The 13,210-nt window shown below is 36.1% G+C and overlaps 1 protein-coding gene across 1 annotated transcript in view; it reads left to right on the top strand.

Annotated features, from left to right (window-relative positions):
- ANOS1 (anosmin 1) overlaps nt 1-13,210 on the top strand; it is a 232,916-nt gene that overhangs the window by 165,812 nt on the left and 53,894 nt on the right. The window contains exons 7-9 of the mRNA XM_040338147.1: nt 4,240-4,445; nt 7,090-7,234; nt 7,871-8,017. Of these exons, the coding sequence (XP_040194081.1) occupies nt 4,240-4,445; nt 7,090-7,234; nt 7,871-8,017 (498 nt within the window). The remainder of the gene's footprint in view (nt 1-4,239; nt 4,446-7,089; nt 7,235-7,870; nt 8,018-13,210) is intronic.

Genomic DNA, 13,210 nt, shown 5'->3' on the forward strand with positions numbered 1-13,210 from the left:
ACAAATGGTGGACGCCAATTAACGAAAAAGGAAAATCTAGAAAAATTCCAGGTAATTGGGGGGGGGGGGGGGTTAAACACCCTTCCCATGTGAAGGTAGAGTGTGCCTATGGGAGATGCTGGGTTGTGTGCAAGTGGTTTTGAACCAGTTTATAAAGTACATGGCACCTATTTCCCCCTATAGGTTGTGTATTTATCATATCAAATCAGAAGCCATGGCATGATAGGTACTGCAGTGATCTTTACAATAAACCAGTGTGAATCAAATGTGTCCTTAAGTCCCATCAACAGTTTGTGTTTGAGGTTTTATGATGCCTACTTGTTCCAGCCCAGTGATCCTAATAACTAAATAGGGAAACAAGGGTAAGGGTGGCAGTGCCATATTCTGCACCTTTAAAACAGATTCAGAAACAGCAACTTCTAGATGTTCATAGGTTTAATTTGATGATAACTCCACAAAAAATAAAATTTCAGTAATAAATGCAATGAGGGTGGCTATTTTGAGCAGTAATGTAACAAAAACTCAAACCAGATAAAGGCTGGTTGTATTGCAGACAACAATCGAGGGGGCTGATTATTTTAAGCTGGTAAAATGGCTCAACAGTGAAGTTGTTCTTTAGTGACCAGTCAAGTTCCAAATTCCATTTTCCCTAAGACTAAAAGATTAAATAACTATTGGTCACTGAGCAGCAGCTCATTATTTGTCCTAATGTTTTTTTCTCCATATTTTTCTAAATACCATCCTAGTCAATAACGGACACTGACCTCTCCCCCATATGTCAGAGCTGCAATGGAACTTTGCATATCTTTTATTAAATGATGAGTGACTATCTGCATTACATAAAAATAAAAATAAATCCAAATGCAGATGACCCGTTGTGTTGTAAGTATTGTGAGTGGAGTTCTTCTTTAGGCAATGGCTTTTTTTTTTAACACTGTCTTTGGTACACATTTTAGTCTACTAAACAAGTGTTCAGCATTGGCAGAAAAAGCTGCAAAGAAAATGCTGCAATCCATTTTTCCTTCAGGCATAAATCCCATGTTGAGAGTGATTTCATGGTTACGTTGCTGAGTGCTAGTAAAATCAAAACAGACACCCACTGCCTACAATAAAAATCTTTCTCTCCCCCTCTTGGGACTAATGATTTTCTAATGTCAAGCAGCTGGGCTTATGTGTGTCATTCGCTGAACACAGAGGAATCCTAAGGATATGTCTTTAATGTTTTTGAGTGCTGGAAAGCTTGTCTTTAGCATCACTTCAAGGCTTCAAGGTTGCAGGTCACAATGATAACAGATAACGTGAACTGAATTGTTTTTTAAAAGCATAATCTTCCAATTTTTACAGTACTCAGACAGTCTGACTACCTAAAACTAGACAGCAGACATCAGATTGCATTTCTCAGCAATATCTTTATTGCAACACTGAGTACACGTTTACATTACTTTATTTATGTGTTTGATTCAATTTTTTTAAAATACATAAATCGTTGCACTTTAACATGCATTTTTTTGCTTGTTTCAAGTGATGTGTCCCATCAGAAAAAAACAAAAAACATGAAAATCCCCAAAAAGAATAGATGGACTTTTAAGACACCATATTTGAAACTTACATAACAGAACTTGCCTAAAAGTACACAGTTTATTATACTTTAATAGACTTTATCATATTTCTGTACTAGATGGGCATGCTTAATGGCATTTTCTGCATTATAGCAAAAAACTTCCAAGATAAGCTCCTCCCACTGCCCCTCCTAAATAAATACCTGCGCATGTACTTAATCCAATCTTGTGCCTAAGAGAAGAGCAGCAACACTGTTCTCTCTTTCTCCTGGAGGCAGAATCGGGAGCCATTGGTTCCTGCGAAAACGAATAAGCTATTGCGCTGACTAAAACCCAACCGTCATTTACTGGGGCAGATAAGAGGTCCAGGAGATTGTCAGGGAATACCAGGTGAAGTGGATGTAGATCCTCTTAGATTAAGACTTGAGATCCAAATGAAAATATAAAAAACAATACTATAAAACTTATCCAATAATTTTCTAGTCAAACTTACCGATTTAAATTTGTAAACAAAAAGTGCCAGAAAAGGCTTGACATGTCAGGTATCTATTTACTCAGCGTAACATCATCTTGCATATTATACATAAAAATTGGGTATATATCTATTTCCCCAAAAAAAAAATGCTGCGCAAATATTGTGTAACAAAAAATATTACAAGGATTGACTTTTCATTCACTAGGTTCTCTTCTAAAATATATATATATATATATATATATATATATATATATATATATATATATATATATATATATATATATATATATATATGTATACATATATATATATATATATATATATATATACATATATATATATATAAATATATATATATATAAAGATCTATATATATATATATATATATATATATATATATATATATATATATATATATATATAAATATATATATATATATATATATATATATAAATATATATATATATAATGTTTTGGGGTTATAAGTAATTTTCTAGCAAAAATACTGATTTAAACTTGTAAACAAAAAGTGCCAGAAAAGGCTTGGTCTTCAATGCCATCAATCTATTAGGTGTGAAACAAACAGATTTTAGGATGACAGCCATTGACATTATAGTGACTGACTTATAATGAACTTACACCGTCTTTAGAATGTTGTCGTTAAGGGATAAAAATAAATTGCTCAGCTGAACACATTCTATTCTTACCTTAGACAGAATAATTGCCTTTTCATGTCATCTAATTTTTCTGAGAATCTTTTTCTTAACAATTGTTATACAATGACTAAGAACTAGGTTCAGCTCAGTGTGATCATGGAAGATTTCCTCAAACAAAGAGTGGGGATTCTAGTTATTATGTTGATTATTTGACTAATGCAGTGAGCGTGGAAATGTATTAAATAGCTAATTTAGCACTGCAAAAACATCCAGGTGCATGCTGAATTTAAAAGAATGCCTGACCTCATTTTGTTAAAGGCTTTCAAGTTCCCTCTCCTTTTGTTCTTAAACTATGAGTGACGCTCCACTTGACCTGCTATTTTTGTACTCGGCGAGGCTCATGTGAAGTACATATCTGTGACTATATTGTGACATATATCAAATTGAGCAGATATGCATTTCCATGAATGGATGTAACCACTAATAAAAAGACAGCTTAACATGCAGTATAAAATAACACAAGGGCTCATCGAAAAAACTTACACCTTGTAAAAATAGATCCATGACTAATATGTAAAACAGAAGATGAGCATTCATGCTTCAAGAACAGATGTCCTTTTAGGTTATTGTACATTTAGAATTTTTAACAACTTGGTGGACATAGAACACTGAAACCAAAATACATGGCAGCCAATTGGGTGTATTCCATTATCGTAGATCCAGACTAGTAAACGCTCATTTTGATTTGAATTAAAGGAAATTATGGCTTACCGATCAGTTCCCCCCTGCAGCCTCTCACCTTGTAAGTTGATACAAAGTTAGAATGTTACAGCCTGATCACTGGGGAAGAAGGGACTGAGGAAATTATTTCTCCAGCATGCAGCAGGCTGGTGACATCCTCTTAAGCCTTGTACACACGATCGGATATCTGATGGAATCTAATCCAATGGATTTTTTCATCAGATATCCAATGAAGCTGACTTTTATCAGTCTTGTCTACACACCATTGGTTAAAAATTTGACGCGATGACGTAAAACACTATGACGTGCTGAGAAAAATTAAGTTCAATGCTTCTGAGCATGCGTCGACATGATTCTGAGCATGCGTGGATTTTTGACTGATGGACTTCCCCACAGACGATCGTTTTATTCTATCGTTTTTTTAACCTTAGGAAAAATTTAAAACAGGTTCTATTTGTTTTCACCGATGGGGAAAAAAATGATGGGGCAGGGGAAAGTGAGGAAAAGTACCACCAAAAAAAGGTACTCGCCCCCCCCCCCCATTAGAAAAAAAAACAGGCTGGAGATAGAAAAGGAAGTAAGATAAGTTTTAACTTCAGGTGAAGGTCCACTTGATAAAAGGTAGAGCATTTCTGATAAACTCTACATTTTTGGTGAAAAAATATACTGTTACAATATAAATATAAATGACACTGAGCTCAGATTCTCTACTTGCTGAATTATGCTTTAAACAATAAGAACATACCTATTTACAAATGTAAAACCTATATTTAAGGATACATTTCAAAGCTAAACTGTATTTTTCAGATCCATCAGCTCCACCAGCACCGACTAATCTCAGAATCATCAATTCCACTACAAACAATGATGGTACAACAACTGTACGAGTTATATGGGATTTGCCAGAGGAGCCAGATATACCTGTGCATCATTATAAAGTTTTTTGGAGTTGGACTTCACATAGTAAATCTGTTGTTCAAACCAAGAAGAAGCGTAGGAAGACAACAGAAGGGGTATTGTGTGCTTATTTGCTTCATTTTTTGATATACATTTTTTTGCCTATATTCACCAAGTTTTAAACAGTTCCTGTTATCTGCCAAAATGTATTCATGTGTTGAACTATATGTATTCAATATGACTATAAGTATAAAGAGAAAACAGTTTATAGATTAAAACATGATAGCTTATCCCTAGATTAGCAGTGAGCCGTAATACGACATCCCAAATATTTAGTTAAAGCACCAAAGTACCACAGGACTTTTAATACTTTTAATGTGTCAATTGTATAGAGTAAGAATAAAGTAAAAAGAGGGATCTGTCAGAGAATTTCGATTTTACACCACATCCCTGAATGCATCTAGCCATAAAACAAAGCACATTTGGGGACTTTCAAGGTGTAACCTCTCAACAAATTCACACAGAAAAGTTAGTTTAAACTAAATTATAAAAGATACCCAAAATTATTTGTAGATCGTTAAAATAATGCCACAAAGCATTCATCAAAAACCTGACCTGATATTACACCCTAATTAGAGGCAACACATCATAATACCAGTACATATGATCATCGAACACATTAAAACCCAAATCTGATTATCCAAAGTTCACCGGCAATTAGAAGACCATCAGTATTGCCTCATTCTCAACATGTTTCTCACAGCGCTTCATCAGGTACTGTAAATACAAATCATAAACATACATATATTTGAGCCCAATATTATGTGACTTATAGCCATCAACATGAGATACCAGCATGGAGGAAAGGCATTGACAATAGCGTTTTATAAAAAGCCCATCAACAATTTAGAGGTCCCAGGTAGAGCGGGCATGAAGGTAGACTTAGGAACACTGGGGCTAGTCACTTTTATTTGATTCAAGGAATTAATTTAATTTATTTTATGCACTTATAAAATGACATAAAACTGTTGCAGTATATTGTGATATCTAGAATCGATTTATGTAGACTTCTAAGCCTAATGATAGACACAATGACAGAAATGAACTGTTGGAGGGATTAAATGGCTATTTCTAATCTCATCTCAGATCTATTTTGTTCTCAAGCAATAAAATCAAAACAAATTGTGCAGACAACGTAGTATTATTATTTATTTTTTGTTATTCTTACTCATGCACATAACTGCATCATAGCATTTGATTTTGAAGTAGATAACTTTTTTTAGTGGTCAGGAATAATACTAGTATACCACAGGTCGTATTTTAGTTTTTATTGAATGACCAGACACAATGTATTAACCACTTCCCTACCGGCCCATAGTAAAATGACGTCCACAAAGAACCTCTGCCGTTCAGAGTGGACGTCATATGACGTCCTGGGCTTTGTGGGGGGATATCTGAATGATGCCTGCAGCTAGAGGCATCATTCAGATATCCTTCTAAACTGCCGGCGATTCTGCACAACGTAAGAACGATCATAGCGGCGGTTCCGCCGCTAGATCGTTCTTACAGGCGGCGTGAGGGGACATCCCCCCCCTCCCGCCGCCATCCGGTGCTTCTCCGGGCTCTCCCGTGCCATCGGGGGCCCGGAGAACGAATCGTCCGGCGCGCGCAGGAAGCATAGAGATGACTGGTGACCAGATGGTCACCAGTCATCTCTATGACCGTCGGAGGACCCGGGCGCGATGTGATGACGTCACGCCCAGGTCCCCGTAAGTAAACAAAGCCGCGATTGCGGCTGCTAAGCAACAGCAAGCATGAGATCGGTGAATTTTTTTTCACCGATTTCATGCTTTCCAGCCTGGAGGAGAGATGTGGGGTCTTATTGACCCTGCATCTCTCCATAAAGAGGACCTGTCACACACATTCCTATTACAAGGGATGTTTACATTCCTTGTAATAGGAATAAAAGTGATCAAAAAAAAAAAAATTAAAAAAAAAGTGTAAAAAAAGAAATAAATATATATAAAAAAAAAAAAAGAAATAAAATGTATTTTTTTAACGCCCCTGTCCCCGGTAGCTTGCGCGCAGAAGCGAACGCACACGCAAGTCCCGCCGACATATGTAAACGCCGTTTAAACCACATATGTGAGGTATCGCCGCGTGCGTTAGAGTGCCAGCAACAATTCTAGCACTAGATCTCCTCTGTAAATCTAAACTGGTAACCTGTAAAAAATTTCAAATCGTTGCCTATGGAGATTTTTAAGTACCGAAGCTTGGCGCCATTCCATGAGTGTGCGCAATTTTAAAGCGTGACATGTTAGGTATCTATTTACTCGGTGTAACATCATCTTTCCTATTTTACAAAAAAATTGGGCTAACTTTACTGTTTTTTAATTTTTTTAATTCATGAAACAATTTTTTTCCAAAAAAAAGGCGTTTGAAAAATTATTGCGCAAATACCGTGCAAGATAAAAGGTTTCAATGACCGTCGTTTTATTCCCTAGGGTGTCTGCTAAAAAAACATATATAATGTTTGGGGGTTCTGCGTAATTTTCTAGCAAAAAAATTATGATTTGTACATGAGGGAGAGAAGTGCCAGAATAGGCCTGGTATGGAAGTGTGTATAACTGCCCTGTATGGAAGAGGTTAAAAAAATGAAAAGGCTAACATTTAATAAATATTTTAGAAATAATGACAACTAGAAAATACCAATGTTCAGTGTGGAGTTAATTGTTATACTTGTTATACTCTTACTTTCAGAACCAGAATTATGTGACTCTAGAAGGATTGCAGTCAAACAGCAATTATATGGTTGAGATTCAAGCCATTACATATTGGGGACAAGTCCGTTTGAAAAGTACAAAGGTCTCACTATATTTCTCCTCTGGGCCATCAAGTTCCAGTAGTAAGTACATATAAATCCTGTCCACTATGTGTAACCTTCCCTTTTTCTTAAAATCTATATAGTCTAGCAACTTTTTTGTCAATTAACTTCACCATCTACAGCGGATATCCTCTTCCTAGCCTCTGTAGCATCAGCACAGAGGCCAATAAACCACTTACAGAGCCAGGGTTAAAGATCTTAGAGGGTGCCCTATATCACTTCAAGTGAAAGGTTTTAGAAAATATGTGCATGTACTTTAAGAAGATTATTTTTTTCTTTATTTATTTTGCCTAATCGTCTACTTTAGTATTGGACAAAAGGACTTGTTTTTCTTGAAACAATGTGTGAAAATTCTTAGAGCTGACTCCACATAGACCCAAAAGGTTTCAGCCAAACATTTTTGGAACTGAACATAAACTATGTTTCTAGTTGTACATAATATGAATACATTTAAACTGATTGGGCTATTAATACTGTCTAGTAAGCAAAAAGTGTCAGTAAAGAAAATGTTTTACTGAATGCTATGTTTGCATATTTATGTAAGTAAGACACCAGTACAATTTTAAAGCAATTTACACTAAATTAAGATCAATGTATGAATTTTGAATTCATAAAGTATGATGTTTGCTTCTTAATAAATCATTTAATTATTTTCAGAGGATCAAGTATCAAAAGTCAGCAAAATGAAGAGTGATACTCTAGTTTCACCTCAAAGAAAGCGCACGGCTCACATGCTCGAAATTGGAGCCCCATTCTACCAGGATAATCAACTTCAGGTCAAAGTGTACTGGAAAAAGAATGAAGGTGAATGCAAAGATCATTTTATAGTGAATGTTTTTTTTATTCATGTTTTGGTAAAACATGAGAACATATTATTCTTCTTTGGAAACTTTAGTATTCTTCTGTTAAATTCTTCTGTTATTCTTCTGTTAAAGACAATGGAAATATAGGATGGGAATATAATTCATTAGAAATAGTTAACCAGCACACTTGCTACATTCTATCACATTAGGATTATAGTTTGCTATCAGGACCGCATTATATAATTTTTTATCTAAAATTAAAGTGAACCTTAAGTAATTTTTTTCATTTTTAGGATAGAGGTAGTCAATGGCTAAAACTTCTATCAGGTTTTTTTTTTTTTTGCTGCCGCTTAGTGGATATTTTCCTTCACTTACTGCCCTGGGCATACAACAAAAAAATTACAAAGTATCTCTCTAACATAAGAGGCAAATGCCCTCTTATGGCAATCACACGGTATTGATATGATCATTCAATCATTCAAAGCATCTAAACCAATCATTGGACCACTTTTAATTTTAATTGATGATTAATTACTTATTTTTAATCGCTCATATCTAAACCAATCATAAATTGCAACAAGGTTGATTTACTAATGGAAAATAGGCTGTCCACATTGCAAGAAAACGTTCCTTTATCTTAGTGAACGTGGTAAAATTTTACTTCACACAAAATACCAAATTGAACAAAGAAAAAAAAAGCAGTATTGTGGCTTGCACATAATTAGAAGATGAAAGTCAGCAGAGGTTTACTTCATTCCCTATGCTAAGGAAAGAGAAAATTCTCTTGCAAAGTGAACCGCCTATTTGCCAATAGTAAATTAATCCCAATGTGTATTCATCTGTTCCTATTATGATGACAATAAAAGGTTTTCTCTTGTGACAATGGTCACCAGACCAAATAGAGATGATTTACCAACAAAAAAACAAAACATTATAGGGGTTTTAATCCTTTCCCACTATAAAAATCTTAAAAAAAAATGGCTTGAGATATACCTTAAATGAAAAAACACTTATCCTAAGACAAATCCTGATATACACATGGAAGCTGTAATTGCTGACTCTATTTGCAAATGCAAGTTGCTGTTATGTTGAGTCTACAGTCAGCATTCTCTGGGAAACATACAAAAACGAACCTGTTCAAATTGCCATTTTTATGTGGCAGGTCTAAAGTGATCTTTTCATCACAGGGTCACTTGATAAAAAAGGCTCTGTCATAAACTTTTAATGCCCTGTTTGTTGAAACACCACCTCTTTGCTGCTCACTGGCCACTGCAGGTATTTAACCAGCTAGATGGGTCAAATACTGGCCTTGTCCAGGGCATGGAATGGTTCCTCCTCCCATCTTCTGCATTTTGTAGTGACATATGAGCTGGCAGGAGACACCATAGTATGCGGTGGGGAAGCAAGCATATCACACACCCAGTGGTTGGCAAGCAACAAAATGGTAGCATTTCAGCAAAAGGGACACCAGTAAGGTAAGTGTAGAGCCTTTTTAATACACGTATTCTATACAAGTGACCCTATGCTGACAGGATCCACCCTATGCTGACAGGATCCATTTAAAACATTTTTTCCCCACAGGGTGTTTATAGCATTATATTGCCTGTGCAGAACCAGAAAAATCATGCACAGTTAGTACCAGTTCAGCCTGGGACTTGTCAGCATGTGTGTCTGGCAGTTTTTTTAATGGAAGATTAGTTACAGGTATTGGCATACACATGTCACCATCTTTGATACTTCACTTTTTCTTTAGTGTTATAACAGAGTCTGAACTGGCCCTTGTGTGATCTACTTAATGGTAAAATGTGTTATTCCACCTCAGGTGCTAGTCTCATACCAAACACATGGGTGATGATAGTAGGCTAAAGATTGTGCCTCCCACCTAAATTGATAGCAGATACCGCTTATGCCACTGGTCAAGTTCCTTTTAAAATTCATATGTACCAAGAAAGCTACTATTGCTATTGTTTAAACATACCAATAAAAAAGGAAATTTCAATGGTGCAATGGACGCAAACTTTAAAATATGTATAATCTATTTCTGGCTTGCTGATGAACAAATACATAGTTTTAGTCACATGACCTGTACATTTCAGGACATTCTGTTTCATTAGAAATCCTTGTTTGGACTATACTTTATTTGGTATTTAACTAGCAGGGCATTCTCAGTTCAACCATAAAGATATTGGAATTTTTACTTCTTTAAGATCAATTTTTAATAGGATTAGCAATCTGTCAGTCTTAACTTCTTTCATAGCTCATTTATTTAACTAAATTAGAATGCCACTTAAAATGAAATGTTTTATATGAAACACATATTGACAAAAGCTTACAGCTGAGATCCCAGGACAGTAGACAAAGTTCCCAAAAACCCAACACAAATAACACAAACCATAGTTTTTTTAAGTGCAAATAAAAAGGCCAGGCTTTAATATTGGTCGTCCAGCATCTACCCAAATGTATAATTTATTTGTTGGATTGACCCTTTAGGTGCAAAACAAATTAAACATGTTTGCATTTTTTAGGTTTAATCCCCTCCCTAGCATATGAATACTTTCCTTCATTTCCCCATCACTCCATTTAGTTTTAGAAGGTGACATATGTGTTCAATGCTTCCAGGTATGAAGGAGCATATACAGTACCACATGAGATTATCACATCAGTACAGTCACAAAAAGAGTCTGTAGACTCGCGTAAACTTTTAGGAGCTGACATATGTCTGATACTTCCAGGTATGGAGGAGCATATACAGTACCATGTGAGTGCGCTGGGCCAATCAGTACTGTCACAAAAAGAGTCTATAGCCTTGCGTAAACTATAATTCTAGTGATTTGTGGTGGAAAAGGAAAAGGAAGGTAAGTATATGCTGCGGGGGACTGCAAACTAAAGTGAATCTTTAGGCAAACACACAACCAAATATCTGCTTGTTGGTATAGTAGGACTAGAAAAGGCCTAGTGCTTTGATTTGATCTTTTTAACATAACTGTATAAGGGCTTGTCTAAACAGGCATTTTTGTTTAATTTGTGATGTACGTTTGAAGGATGTTGAAAGTAGTGCTTGAAAGTTTTGCTGACTTGTATTGTACATTGACAACTCACATTTACTGTTGCTTTCTCCAGGCTTTGTGCTTTATTATTTTTGTCAACTCATTATACTTTATTCTGTTGTATTTGCTGTTAATACATCATATAAGTCAAAGGAAATGCAACGAGAATGCATTCTGATTACGTTGTAAATCTCAGAAGTAGTACATTTTTAGTGAAAGCACCCAAAACCAAAACCATTCTTTCTTGTGGTTGCTGCTGTTTTACTTCTGTGTCTGATGTCTGTATAAAATAAAGTGTTTAATATATCAGTGAAAACAGTGGAAAACCATGATGTCATTTATGCCTCGTACACACGATCGGTTTTCCCGTCGGTCAAAAGTCAGCTGGAAAAACCGAGAACCTGCTGGGTTGCTTTTCCCCATGTACACACGGCCGATTTTCCTGACAGGAAAACTACCATGACAGCTTTGGTCGGGAAAACCGGCCGTGAGTATGCTCCACTGCAGTTTCCTATAGAAAAACTGCCAAGCAACAAACCGCAGAGAATTGCAGCGGGAAAAAAGAGAACAAGTTCTAATTTTTTTGCTCGCAATTTTCCTGTCTGGAAAACTGCTATGGAGCATACACACGGTTTTCCCGACCAAAAACAAACATGGCAGTTTTCCTGTCATGAGAATCAACAGCTGTGTGGCCAGTTTAGTTGTTATTGACGTTTTCAATTAGGGATCCGTTTATTAGTTAACCCACACTAGGGCGTGGACTAATCCATTTAAATTTGCTCTTAAAAAGTGACCACTTCCTAGGTATTTGCTGTAATTGGAAAGCCTGCAATGAATGCATGTGCACGGCTCATTGCCCTCAATGAAGTTAATTTACTGGAGTAGAAATTGTTCAGTTTGCAAAATAAATGTTCACTAAAGTTAGCCAATAACATGAATCCACATTTTCACTCTCTCTTTTTCCTGTTCTGCTCTTCCCATCTTCTATTTAAAATTCTGTCCTATAAGCTATCCCATAGCCAACATTTTAAAATTGCCTTATAAGCCATCCCATGACCAACTTTAATTTTAAAAAATATGAGACATTTTCTGACATTACACCTATGGGATGATAGAGAGAGAGAAATGTTTACACATACAATTTTATATATATATATATATATATATATATATATATATATATATATATATATATATATATATATATATATATATATATATATATACATATATATTTATATAGAAAGGGCCAGATCCACGTAGCGCAGCGTAATTTTAGGCAGGCATAGCGTATCGTAGTTACACTATGCCGCCGCTACTTTGAGAGGCAAGTGCTGTATTCACAAAGCACTTGCCTCTAAATTTACGGCGGCGTAGCGTAAATCTCCTGGCGTAAGCGCGCCTAAATCAAATGAGGAACAGGGGGGAGTGTTTTATGTAAAATAAGCTTGACCCCACGTAAATGACGCTTTTTCTGTACAGCGCATGCGCACGCATGCTCAGTATCACGTCAAATTTTCTAATTAAATTACGCCCGCTCAATGCCTAGAGGACGTGAACGTAATTTATGCAAAGCCATATTTGCGAACGTTTTACGCAAACGACGTAAACGATGGAAAATTTGACGCTGGCCCGACGTCCATACTTAACATTGCGTACGCCTCATAGAGCAGGGGTAACGTTACTCCGAAAAAAAAGCCTTACATAAAAGACGTAAAAAAAATGCGCCGGGCGGACGTACGTTTGTGGATTGGCGTATCTAGCTAATTTGCATACTCAACGCGGAAATCAACGGAAGCGTCACCTAGCGGCCAGTGTAAATATGCACCTTAGATCTGACAGCGTACTAAGACGTACGTCAGTCGGATCTAGCCCAGCTTCAGGCGTATCTTGTTTTGTGGATACAAAACAAAGATACGCCGGAGCATCCTAGAAGTTACGCGGCGTATCAATAGATTCGCCGACGTAACTTCTTTGTGGATCTGGGCCTATATATGAAATGTTCTTTAAATCTAAAGTGCACATTTTATTTGTGAAATTAATTTAGCTGCCTTTCCCCATCAATAGCATTTATTGTTCAAAATATGGTTTGCCTTTTCCAGAGCTATAGCATCACTTGAAGTATGGACAGTTGGATATAAAAATCT

The sequence above is a fragment of the Rana temporaria genome, chromosome 2 (genome assembly GCF_905171775.1).
Source record: "Rana temporaria chromosome 2, aRanTem1.1, whole genome shotgun sequence".
Lineage (NCBI taxonomy): Eukaryota > Metazoa > Chordata > Amphibia > Anura > Ranidae > Rana > Rana temporaria.